We start from the raw sequence: 12,759 nt of genomic DNA, 5'->3' as shown, positions 1-12,759 counted from the left end.
GCTAAAACTAAAGGACCCCAGCTCTAAGCCAAGCCCCAGCAACCGTGGCCTGCAGGACACATCAGGCCCCGAGCTTGGCTTTATGCTGCCCATAAGCTAAGAAGGCTTTTTGGCTTCATTTTGAATTGAGGCAAAACTCATATGATATAAAATTGACCATTTTAAAGTGTATAACTCAAAAAATAAATCAAGTGTAGAACATGAGAGTCACTTAGGGTTTAGTTGGTCTGTAATGTTGCACAGCCTCATCCCCACCTGATTCTGAAGCACTATCATCACCTCTAAAGGGAAGCCCACGGCGTTAAGCCCCCACCCCCAGCCCCTCCTCTACCACTCCCCATTCACCTGTTCCTGGTCTACGCACCTGCCTCTTCTGCACGATTCACACACAAGAATCTTACAGGACGTCCTTTCATGACAGGCTTCTTCCCCATAGCCTAACGTCCCCTAGGTCCATCCATGCCACCGCAGGTGAGAACCTCATTCCTTCTTGTGGCTGAGGGGCAGTCCATTGTGTGGACACACCACCGTCTGCTACCCACACACCAGCTACTGGACATTCAGACTGCCTCCATCTTTTCGGTATCATGAATTGTGTTGCACATTTGGGCACAACTGTCTCTCTGAGTGGTCATTCATTCTCGGGATATTCCTAGGAGCGGAATCATTACATCACATGGTAGTGCCATGTTTAACTTTTTCAGAAACTGACAAACTGTTTTCTGGCTTTTACATTTTTAAATGGCACCATTTTCTTAAGTGCTCATACAAATATAAGGAGCATCTCAATTTTGCCCTTGCAAGGTCCAGATTACTGGTCATCTGGGACTGGACAGAAAAGTGCACAGTCTCTTTCTCTGAACAGAACCTTCTCCTGCCCCTTCAGCTGTCAATGCTTTATAATTACAAAGCACTCGAGCATATATTAATTCCTTTGATTTCTTTAGCTTTTTATCACATTTGGTGGGTAGGAAAAGCTGGAGGCTGAGTCTGCAGGTGATCAGAGACCTGAAAGCTCTTCAGAGCCTCGCTGAGGCCCTGGAACAGCTGAGAGCTGGAGCCAGGACTGGACCCACCATCTCCCTCCACAGACTTGGGCTTCCTTCCATTCTCCAGCCAAGAGGTCAGTGCAGTCCAAGTGGACCAACCAAGTGTCCACCTTATTAACAGGCTTTACGAAGGCCTCGCGTCAACCCTGGGGGTGGAGAAAACTTAAGGAAGATTCTAGGACCAATAAAGTCCATCTTCACGCTGAGATGAAATCTGGGCCTCACCTTCCTGTGTAAGGTGTGCAGGGACCACACCAGGTAAAGGGGAGAATGCACAACTCAACCTTGGCACTGTCTGGCAGAGGAAGCCACCAACTGCTCCCAGGGGCTGTATGACACAAGCCATGGAACTGCAAGGAGCAGCACAGGAGGGACCCTTGGCCCAGCCTGGGTGGGACAAGACCTGAGCCTGGATAAGCTATGGGGATAGAAATAAAGGGCTCTCCGGGCAGTCAGAAAAGCATCTGCAAATGCACTGTGGCCAGCCAGAAGACATGGCATTGAGCTCCTCAGAGCCATGTGGTTAATGGCCTCAGAGCCCTATGATGTCCTAGAAACAGGGGACACCAGCCAAGCCCCCTTCCTCCTGTCCACAGGATGCCCTCATGTGGTGCCCCCACAGGCTGGTCTTCACAGCAAACCCCCAAGAAGAATCTGAAGAAGCAGGGCAGCCTGTCATGGTGCCCGAGGGCCGGAGACGCACCCCTGCCTTTGAAAAATGGGCAGCTAAACACACATGGCGTTAGAAGGACTTGAAATAAATCTTGCAAAGTTAATAGAAGTGCAGCAATTTGGAAGAAAAATAATCACATTTCCCTCCTGCTAAATCATTATTTGCCCCTGGTAAAGTCAATTATGTTAAAGAAAATAAGGTATTATTTTAGAAAAATAAAAAAAGAGGTTTGCTAAGTGCCTTTATTCCAGCAAAGACTCCCAGAGTGACAGCTGAGTCCCTGTCCGCAGGAGGGTCTCCAGCAGCCTGAGAGAACTCTTCATGGAACACTGGCCTGCTCAACAGCGTCCCCCAGGGACTGCCACATCCTCCCTGGGACCTCTACCCAAGCCCCGCCTTGTCTCTTGGGGGAAAACAAAGTCAGCTCCTAAGAACCATAGCTAACGAGGAGCCAGGCAGAGGGCCCAAATTCCCTCTAGGCCTCCTTGCCTCCTTCTCCAAGTCCCCTCTGCCCCTTTGTGTAGGCTTCTAACTTTTCTTCCCAAAAACAGGCAGTCCCCCCCTCAGGAGGACTGGGCTGAGGAACGTTTTTACTTCACAGTGGTGCAAGTGAAGGACACTCAATAGACACCGTGCTGCTAATTTGCAATTTGGACCCCTTCTGGGGGCTAGCAGTATGTGGTCCAATCCCCAGGGTGATGCTGGGCAGTGGCAGGGAGCCGCAGCTCCAGGGGACCCCGTGGTAACGAGGGTGAGCAACACGTGCTGCTGGGCGAGGTGCTAGGCAGGCCGGAGCACGCAGAGCCTTTTTGATCCAACAGAATTTTCAACTTGCACTAGATTTATCAGGGTGTCACACTGCCATAAGGGGCACTGGTACCCAGAAGAGGCCTTGCTGCCAATATCCCAGCAATGAGAGTAAATGGCACCTGGGTGATTAGTGGAAGCCACCTAGGGGACACCTGGCAATGTCTGAGACATTTCAGGTTGTCCCAACTAGAGGGGGAAAGTGCTACTGGGATCCACTGAGCATGTGCTGTCGAGAATTCTACAAGGCCAGGACAGCTCCCCGCGACAAAAAACTATCCAGACCAGAATGTCAATCATGCCAAGTTTGAAAACCCTACTTGATGTGAATTAGCTCACTTAACCCTCCCACGATCCTCACTGGACAAGAGCGCAACCTACTCCACAGCAGGGCTGAGCACACACCAGGAGATGGGGCCATGTGAGCCCAGGCTGTGGGATCTGGGAGCAGTCCCCCATGCACCCTGCCTACCACAAGGTGGAAGTCCCTTCTTTGATTGGTGACATTGAATATTCACACTTTGCAAGAGCACAGCTATTGATGGGCAGAGAGGGGTCCCTCCCATGGAGATCCAGGGCATCCTGCGGCAGCCATGAGCTCCTAACAGCTCTGCCCCATGCAGGAGAACTCAGGCCCCGGCCACAGAATCCCACCCCAGAATCTGCTTGAGGGTCCCCTGGCTAAAGAAGCCAGGAAGGGCAAATCACAGCTCCGTGCGCTCTGGGGTCTGCAGGCCTCCCTCCACCTGCTCCTGTCCTGGTGCCCTCTGCGCTCCCACCCTCTCCCTACCCGCTCCTCGATCCTCCTGCCTTGGACTCCCAGGCCTGGGGACTGGCTTAGGGATGAAAACTGGTAAGAGATCCACAGTTCACTGTCTACAACCCAAAAATCCCACTAGCCTAACGAGAATTCACTTGATGGCCAAGCCCTGGCCTGCGCCGAGGGCTAAGTGCAGCTGTGCATGTCCCCTCGCCAAGGGAAACGGCAGCCTCACGTCTGTTAAGGCTCTGGGTGTCCACCAGACCCGCGGGGCTGCACAGCTAGCTCGGTCTCTCTCACTGTGACAAGCCAGCATCCTGACATGCTCCTGGCCTCAAGTTTCAGAAAGGAAAGGAGAGCTGTGCCACGAGGGCAGCTCTGGGCCACCAATGCCCAAGAACAGAGCCGCATGCAACCAGGGAGGCAAGAGGGGAGCAGCTTTCCAACGTTCTTTCATTTCTCTGTGGTTTAAAACTACACGTGTACAACTCGGGCTGGGACATACACCCCCAGGACCACTCTCTCCACACCTGGGTACAGCGGCCAGGCTGGCGGCTTATGCAGAAGAGTCACCTGCTCACGAGTGCTCAATTACTAGACAGCTTCCCTCCTAATAAAAAGTTACCAAGTTGTGGGGAAAGTAAAGCTCACGATGCCCTTCCAATTAAAACAATCATCACAAATCACCTATTCTCTCTGTCGTAAGTTAGTGTAGTACTTTAGCCTGTACACGGGACGTTGGCGAGTGCTTCCCAGCCAGCTCCTCGCATGCACCACTGACCCACCTGGGCACAGGGAGAGGCGGGCACTGGTGCTCCCACCTGTCCTGTCTCTGTCGAGGGTCCTGAGCCTCCGGGAGCAGCGAGGAGAGCGGCTGGCCTGGGCTCCCACCAGAAGGCCCCCAGCTTTAGGTCCCACAGGCGAACGTCACCACCCTCCCCACACCAGCCTCCTCATAGAGACAAGGGCTGTTTCAGAATGTAAGGATTCCACTCTGGGAAGAGGCAAAACCACACCAAGGAACGAGACCCGGCTCTCATTTGCAACAGCCACGGGAATGGGGTCCAGGTGTGTATACGCTTTGGGGTGGTTAGATTAGGATCCGCCAGGTCAATGCAGAGAAGACTCCCCACACCCAAAGACCACCTGAAACCTGCCGGACAAAAGTCGCAGAGTACACACCAAGGGGAAAGGCTGCACTGCACCATCTCCAGACTTGTGGGGACATGAACCTCTGTTCTGCGAGTGACTTTCAGGGATGAAAAGGTAAGAAGATTAAAGCCTCTGTGCTCAATACCAATAACGCTAGCGGGTCCATCCCACATGCTTCGATAACGGGAAACACAAGACAGGACAGGTGGGGGAGACCACCTGGTCCACGCTATCCTCTTCCTGCAGAGCAGGCGGTGCCACAACACTCCTGGGCCCCACGTGCTAAAGGTCTGGCCAGGGACTGAGGTCCAGGCAGAGGCTCCTGAGCCCAAGGAACAGCCACCACATCATCCCCAGCCAGGAAGAAAAACTGCTATGTGCCAAGGACAAAAGGGGCCGGATCCCTGAAGAGCCTGGCAGAGCAGAGCCTGCGCCCTGCCTCCTTCCCTCCCCGCCCTCTTGGATCATGACACCAACAAAAAACAAACTTTTATTGTAGAAAGCCAGGAAAATACTGGGCTTTTTGTTACAGCAGCTAGCCAACCCTAATTCAGGAAGGAAATCACTTTTGCTACATTTATATATAAAAGTTCACCTCGTGTATCCAATTAAGTTCTATCACTCAAAATGGCATAAAAATTCTGCACCACACTGCAGAGCAAAGAGCAGCAGATCACGGCTCTCAATAACTCCAGACAGCAACTGCACCAGGAGAGGGACTGTGCAGCATTTCTGTTGAGAGATTTATCCAGGGAGCGTTCGGACCTCTGCCTTCACCTTGCCCTGCAGTTAGAACTGCAGCCCTGACCCGACCTCAGAGCTAGTGTTAGGATTCTAGGGAGCTGTCAATCTTCACTCCTCCTGCAGCAGGCAGAGGTTCAGAAGCAACAGGCTGCCACTTACAAGCCATCGGCAAAGGATGGGCTCAGCTCTGATCAGGCTCAGACCAGGGGCCAGGTGTGTGCTGGGTCACCTCTCTTAATCCTCAGAACTGCCCACAGAGGTTGGAATTGTCCCAGTTTTACAGGGGATAAAATGGCTTAAAGTTAATAACTTGCCCAGGTCACTTGGCTAATAAGAGATGAAGTCGGAATCAGAACTCGGATCTCTCAACTCCAAAACTGAGACCTTCTGACAGAACAAACCATATGCTAAGAGAAAGCACCTTTGTCCCCTCAAGGCACCCAAATGAAAAATTTAACAAGCTGACAGACATCAGCTGGGGTGAAACCATCTGCCTTTTGAAGGCAGGGTATGCCTTGTGGGTGCCCAGCTCCCCTCCCACAGGCAAGAGTGGATGCCTGCCAGCCATGCCAACAGTGCCTGAAAGGATCAACAAGCCCTGCGTCATTTGTCACAAGCCAGGCTCCTCCCCTGTCCCCTTAACTCCCCAAATTCAAGTGTTCTTACGACTGTTCCAGGCCACTAAGGGCATACACAGTGTGACAGGGAGAGGAGCCAGCCCCCTGCAGCCCCACGCTGACAGAGCCCCTGAGTTGCAGGGCGGCCCCAGATGTCAGGAGGCATGCAACACCGGCTCCTAGGGCCACCCTGCCAGCACTGGTAGATGGGCTCCCAGAATCCGAGGGAGCCCAGCCACCCCCCATGCTACAAAAACAGAAAAGCCAAGAAAGTGGAAATAAACCCGAGCTGGGCTTGTCAACAAGGAACACTGAGTGCGCTAAAGCACAGACGAGAGCTGTTCCTACAGCACCAGCGGCCAGCCGGAGAGACGCGCAACTTCCTCTTGGCTCTCAGACTACCTGGCCGTATTGTCCAGTCACCAACTTGATAACAATGAGTTTCCAGGTCTGAACACAGAAACAAATTAGACTCGAGTAAAGGAGTGGCTTAGACTGGGAGCCGCGCTCCTCAGCTCCCAGGGTCCCCATAGCACCCTCACAAGGAAGAACAAAACCCAGACTAGCCCAGACAGAGGGCATCTTCAGATGAAAACCCTTCTGTCACACCCTGTCTCAGCTGAGTGTGAGCCCCAGATCCCATGCTGGCCTACTAAGCTCAGGGTTGCAGTCTCTCAGAATGCAACCGGGGTCCTCAAAAGGTGGTCAAGTTCAAATGAGGTCTTCGAGATGGGGCCTAACCCAATACCACCAGTGTCCTTGTAAGGAAAGGAGGGCAGGACCAGATACTCACAGCAGGAGGCAGGGGAGATGACCCTCTGGTAGCCAGCAGCGAGAATGCCCCACCATCCCACCGTTGTTCATGCCCCGCCAACGTGTATGGTGATGGCGGCCCACAGACTGACACACCTTTGCACACTGACCTTAATGACAGTCCTCTCCTTCCCAAGTGCTTCCCCTACATTCATGAAGCAACCTCACACACAATGCCATGGCTAGCTGTGTCCTGGCAGTCCCAGGCTGCCCTAGGAACACCAGTTCCTGGACTCTCCCATCGACCCTCCCGTCAACCCCCCCATTGGCAAGCCAAGCATTCCACTCCCTTTGGGAAGAGGTGGAAACTAGGCCAGAAAGCTTCAAAGACCAGCCCAATTCAGGTGACACCCAGACTCTGGCCCCTCCCTGGCCACCTCCCAGCTGGCTTCCTCCCTCCAGCCCTCCCCATACCCTGAGGCCATCTGAAAGGCAACAGGTGATGGGATGGAGGTGGTGTGAAGAGTGCTGGCCCTGCCCACTCTGCCTCCCCTCCTGGCCTCCTCAACCTGGATACAGAGCCCTTCCCCAAGAAAGGACAAGACCCCACCAGGTGGCCTCCAGAGAACTGCACTGAGCAAAAAGCCAGTCCCCAAGGTGGCACACTGCATAACTCCATTAACAGGCTTTCCTGAAATGACAAAAGTATAGAAACAGAGAAGAGATTTGGGGAGGGGTGCGTAGGGAGGTGGGCACAGTCACGAAAGGGCAGCGTGAGGGTCCTGTGACACAAGGGTCTGTACATTAACCGTATCCATGTCAGGATCCTGGTTCTAAGACTGTCCCTCAGTTTCATAGGATGTGAACTTGTTGGAAATTCATAATGGGTACTTGGCTCCAATGTTCTTACAACTGCGTGTGGTGCTAAGAGCTTGGAAATACAAGCTTAATAAAAGGAAAAGAAGGAGAGAGGGTGGGTGGGTAGGCACGCACGGGCTCCAACGCTGCTGCACAGGCCAAAGAAGCAATCCTGCTCTTCCTTCCACTGTCGGAACCCAGAGGTGACATGTAAAAAAAGAAGGACTTGCGTACCCTAAGACAATCCTGATCAGACACCCAAGATCCTGGAAAAACACTGATACAACAATAAATTTAAAACTTTTATGTTTCCAGACTAAAATCAAGTTTGTGGAAATAGGACATGCCTTAATTTGATTTCTCTGGAACTCTAGGGAATGGAGATGCCTGCATATCAATTTGTTTATGATCAAATCTAATTTCTCTCCCAAAGTAGCAGCTTGCTTGCTACTCTAGATAACAGAAACAATCTCTCTGGCACTTCCAAATTTCTTCTGGCATTACACTATCCCTAACAACGATCAGTGATCATCACTCAGCCACCGTGACCACAGACACATCATGCTGCCCACACAGAGCAGACAGACGTGACTTCCCCCGAATCCAGGGGCAAAACACACATAAGGATATCAACTTTCGAAGGAAATCACTTTACCAGCCACTGTGATGGCTAAATCCAAACAGGAAATCACTGGCTACTATAATGCTAAACTCTGTGCTTTATTAAATAAAAAAAAATAGTGAAAGTATCGCTTTCGTTGAGTAGTTGGCACATCTCAAGCCCAGGCTCTGCCACCCTATCTCACTTGAGTCCTCCCCAGTCTGGAGTAGGCAGACTTAGATCCACTTCACAGATGAGCAACCGCAGGTGAAGGAAGGGCGAACAATTTGCTCAGAGGCTGCAGAATGAGTAAATGCCAGGACTTCACCGCGACTGTGGTACTGAGGCCCTGTCCCCTGCTGGAGAGCTTACTTGCAAGAGCCAGATGACAAACACTGGGTTCATTATCTCCAATCAACCTAATAACGGAGCTCAAGGGCAGCAGGAGATCCTACCCAGGCTGCCCTCCTCCCTTCTGCCTCTGTCTTCCGCTGCTGCCTTACAAAGTACCACATGCTGAGCAGCCCAAGATCACACTTCCACAGGTCAGATGCCCAGGAGCTCAGGCTCCGGGTCCCAAATCCAGGCACTGGCCAGCAGCTCTTATCAGGAGGCACTGGGAGGAGTTCATTTCCAAGCTCATTCAAGGTGCTGGCCGAATCCATTCTTTGTGATTGGACTGAGGTCCCATATCCTGGCTGGTCGTCAGCCAGGGGTCACCCTCAGCTCCTGAGGCCTCCTTCTGGTCCTTGCAAGTGAGTCCCTACATCTGAGAGCAGCAACTGCCCCCTCCAAGGCCTCCCAGGCTTGGAGTCTCACTCCCTCTCCTGTAGCAATCCTCCACTCACTCCCTCTCCATGACCACCCAGCCGAGGACCCTGGGGCTTCTGAAGAGCCAGGATGGTCTCTCCCCATCCAAGGCTGAAACCTCGATCACATCTACAGAGACCATTTTGCCATGTATCAGATCATATTGAGGGTCTAGAAGTTGCGGACATCTGTAGAGCCATTATCCTGCCTTCCATACCCTCTCTGTGCTCAGGTGTACCTCCAGTACATGCTTTATCTATTCATTTAATCCAAGGAAGAGGATTCAGGAGAACTTCATCTTACTGGTATCAGAACATGCAACCCTGCTGAGCTGCGAGGTGATGGAAAACATCATCTGGCCCACCCCTCAGTGTGACAGCTGCGACAAGGTTTATGCTTGCATTAATAAGCCAGGTCCCTAAACATGGCCGGCCACACTCAGACCCAAGGTGGAGGAGGGGCAGAGTCAGCAGGTAAGTTTCAGCCCCCAGTGGGATAAATCCGCCCACCCAGTGTTTCTTGCTGGAGCCACAAATCTGGGGTATTTACTTTTTTCTCAATTTTACAAAACAAATAAATAACTGAAGTGTCTCATTTGCAAACAATGCTCCTACCAGATTCCAAGTACTTGCAAACAATGAGCTGTGATTCATGTTTCCAAATGAGATGGAGTTTTATCATTTTCTTTCCCCTCGTGATTCATTCATGGGCCAAGTGGCCTAAGTGGAAGCATGGCCCACCCACCAGAGCCCCAGGAGGGAAACACAGCCCTGTTGTTAGGCTCCCAAAAAGAAATGCAGAGGTGGCTAACTCATTCTCCCTTAGACAGAAACAGCCATCACCTACTGAGAACAGATCCCTGCATCTCAGGGCCAACACCCTTCCCACCTGCACCTGTCCTGAAAACCAACACGTGAACTCCCATGCAAGAGGGAGCCTGGAAAGCAGGATCCGGGATGCCATCCGTCCATGGGCTCAGCTCCCACCCTCCCCGACAGGCGCTGATCCTAAAAGTCTTCCAGAGGCTGACTTGTTACTCCCAACCAGCTCAGCTGGTTTATGACCCTCTCCTCCTCTGGACAGTCATTCACATTCCTTGCTAGAATTTCTGGGCAACATCTCATATACTTTTCTCTTGGGGAACTTTCCAATGCAGGGTTTTCTTAAAATCAAGGTGTGAGCGAGAGGTGTGATGTTAGAAGCCTCAACCCCGAGTGCTGGAGGATCTTCTGGAAGGCATGTAACTTAACTGGGAAGGGCACAGCCAGGTTCTGGTCCACTGCTGGTCTAATCCGGGAGTGCTCCCCTGGGTCTTCTCTAGATGGTCAAGACACACTACCAGGTGCTCACCAACACCACCCAGGTTGCCCCCAGAGATCACAGAGAATATCAAGGTCTCTTTCAAAATGTGATGTCCCAAAGAGAAGGCCCTGCCTGCCCCATGAGCTCAGGACATGGTGGCAGATGGAGCATAGCAGGAGTTGAGTGTGAACACCCAGGGACTAGGGTTCCAGTCCAGAATCTGTGGAGTACTGGTGGTGTAAGGCAGGGCAAGCAATCCCCAAAGCAGGACTGTCACCACACCCTGAAGCTCTCTCAGTTGGACTCTCCATTTCAAACCTCCTTCCTTATATGCAGACTGAGAGGGCCCAGGTTGCTGGATACACTCTTGGTCCTTGCCGAACCCTAGCTCCTGCACCCACCTTCGGGATGACTGTGCCTCAGTTCTGAAGCAAGGAGACCTCACAAACGGCAAATGCAGAGCAAGCTGCCAGTGGGCCCAGAGGGGACAAAGGTTTTCCCAGGACTGTTCCATGGCCACCGCCTAGGGTCACCTGGAGTTCACAGACAGGAGCAAGCCCTGAGGAGGAGAGCAGAGGAGCAAGGGTGGGTGGGAAGACTTGAAGCAGCCGTGCAGAGGGTGGGCAGAGGCTCCCGGGGCAGAGCTGCTGTGACAGGGCACCTCGGAGGGCACCCTGGACCAAAGGGCAAGCTCCCAAGGGGCCTGCATGTCAGGCCCATGTGGCCGGGTGAGGGAGCTGGGTAAGGACCCTGAGGGTGGTGTGGCAGGAGGCAAGGGAGACTGGAAGATCCCGGGATCCCTGGGAGCCGGGCGAGGCGCTGCACGAGGGGGCGAGCCGTGAGCGGGCAGGAACCCGCAGGCCTCGGCAGGCCTGGGGCAGCGCGGCGCGCAGGGCGCGGAGCAGCAGGCTGAGGGGTCGGTTTGTTTTGCCACCGGGAAAGGCGCGCTCTCAGGAATGTGTACTCGGGTCGCAACACAAACTTGCAACCCGATTCCCTCCACCCGCCTCCGGAAACGACAAAGAGGAGCGGGGCAGGACCAGGTCCCCGCTCTCGCGAACCGGTCTCCAGCCCGAGGGTCGCCCCCTGGCCGGGGCAGGACCACCCAACGGCACTCAGGGGCGATCCGCCAGCGCGGGCGCCGCGGCCCCTCCCCGCTGGGGAAGAAAAGTCTAAGTTTCGAGCGCCGAGACCTGAATCTGCCCATCGCGAGCCCCAGACGCCCAAGTTCGCCAAAGAGGCAGAAAAGCACGAAAACAATGACCCCGGTTCCCCGCGCGGGCCCAGCGCAGCGGAGCGCGGAGTGGGGCAGCCCGGGCCCGGGGAAGCTCCGCCGCCGCGGCGCGGGGATCGCTGTCGCGGGAGCCCCCGGGGAGCGGCGCGCCCACCCCCGCCCTGCGCGCCCCGGCAGACGGTCGCGGACCGGGGGCGCGGGCCGGGGCGCGAGCGGGACGCCCCGGGAGCGCCGCCTCCGCCCCGCCGTGGCCGGCAACAGGCTCCGCGGCGCCGCCCGTCCGCCCGCCCGCCCACCGCGGCCGGGAAGGGGACGCGGGCCGGCGCTGCTCACCCACGCCGTATTTCTCCTCCCGCTTGGTGGGCACCCAGCGCGTCATGGTGCCGCGCGCCCCGCGCCGTCCGGAGCCGCCGCCGCTCGCGCAGGAAACTCCGCGCCTAGGCCGCCATTTTCCATCCCTTCGAGCCGCGACAGGATGGTGAGGAAAAAGTTTGCGGCGGAGGCGGTGTCATGTGGGACAGGGCGGGCGGAGCGTCGCCGGCCGGATGGGAAAGGCCGGGAGCACCGGCGAGAGGCGGGACGGCCCGGGCTGCGCGCCCGCCCCGCTGGCCCCGGTCGCCCGCCCGGCCGGGCCCGCAGCCCCCGACCCGCAGCCCCCGACCCGCAGCCCCCAGCCCGTGGCCGCCGCGTGGAGCATATGGGGCCCCGCGGGTGGCGACGTCTTGCTCTCCGCGGTTCCCCGCGTCCCCGCAGCCCTCTGGCCCATCTCGTCCATGACAGGGGCGCGCCCTCGGGAGTGGGGGGGCAAGCCTGCGGGGCACTGCGCGGCCGGCCAGTCTGGGGCTGTGCTGGCCTTGGTGGAGAGCCCAGCGGCAGAACCCAGAAGGCCTTCCGGAGCACGGGGTCCATTCATTCGCGGGACTAGCGTGAAGTGAACGCCTGCCTCTGTGTCCAGTGCTAGGAATTGCCTCCGTGTCCAGTGCTAGGAACGCCAGGCCGGCCAGCGACCAGGTCAGTGAGTGGGCAAGGACCTCACAGGGAAGGAAGAGGGTGCTTCAAGCTCGGGCTTGAGCCCTGAATGAGGGGAGCAAGTCACCGGGAGGCCTCAGCCGCCCCCCACCCCACCCCCAGGCCTGCTGAAGTGCCAAGAGAGGAAGTGGGACGACAGCCAAGCCCAAGGGGCATCAAGAGCCCCAGGATCCTCATGTCTTCGCTGCAGGAGAGCTGTCCTGGTGTTCCCCACGCCGAAGTGGACGCCTTCCGATCTCTAGGGAAAATGTTTACACACACCTATTTATTTTCACCAAAACCATAAAGAATTGATTAAAGCCAGGCTGGGGCTGTAGCTCAGTGGTAGAGCACTTGCCTCGCAGGTGTGAGACCCTGGGTCCGACCCTCA

At 55.2% G+C, this 12,759-nt stretch overlaps 1 protein-coding gene across 4 annotated transcripts in view; it reads right to left on the bottom strand.

Moving 5' to 3' along the window:
- Window positions 1–11,879, bottom strand: part of DOCK1 (dedicator of cytokinesis 1) — a 458,484-nt gene extending 446,605 nt beyond the window's left edge. For 2 of the 4 annotated variants that reach the window (XM_081267093.1, XM_081267095.1), the window contains exon 1: window positions 11,694–11,877. In XM_081267093.1, coding sequence (XP_081123219.1) covers window positions 11,694–11,739 — 46 coding nt within the window. In that variant the 5' untranslated portion in view covers window positions 11,740–11,877. Of the gene's footprint in view, window positions 1–11,693 lie in introns of all 4 variants that reach the window. The other 2 variants (XM_081267092.1, XM_081267094.1) reach the window with 2 other exon arrangements.
- Window positions 11,880–12,759: the final 880 nt, after the last annotated feature.

The sequence above is a fragment of the Spermophilus citellus genome (genome assembly GCF_964194105.1).
Source record: "Spermophilus citellus genome assembly, chromosome: 15".
Classification (NCBI taxonomy): Eukaryota; Metazoa; Chordata; class Mammalia; order Rodentia; family Sciuridae; genus Spermophilus; species Spermophilus citellus.
This window is presented reverse-complemented; position numbering and strand designations above follow the sequence as displayed.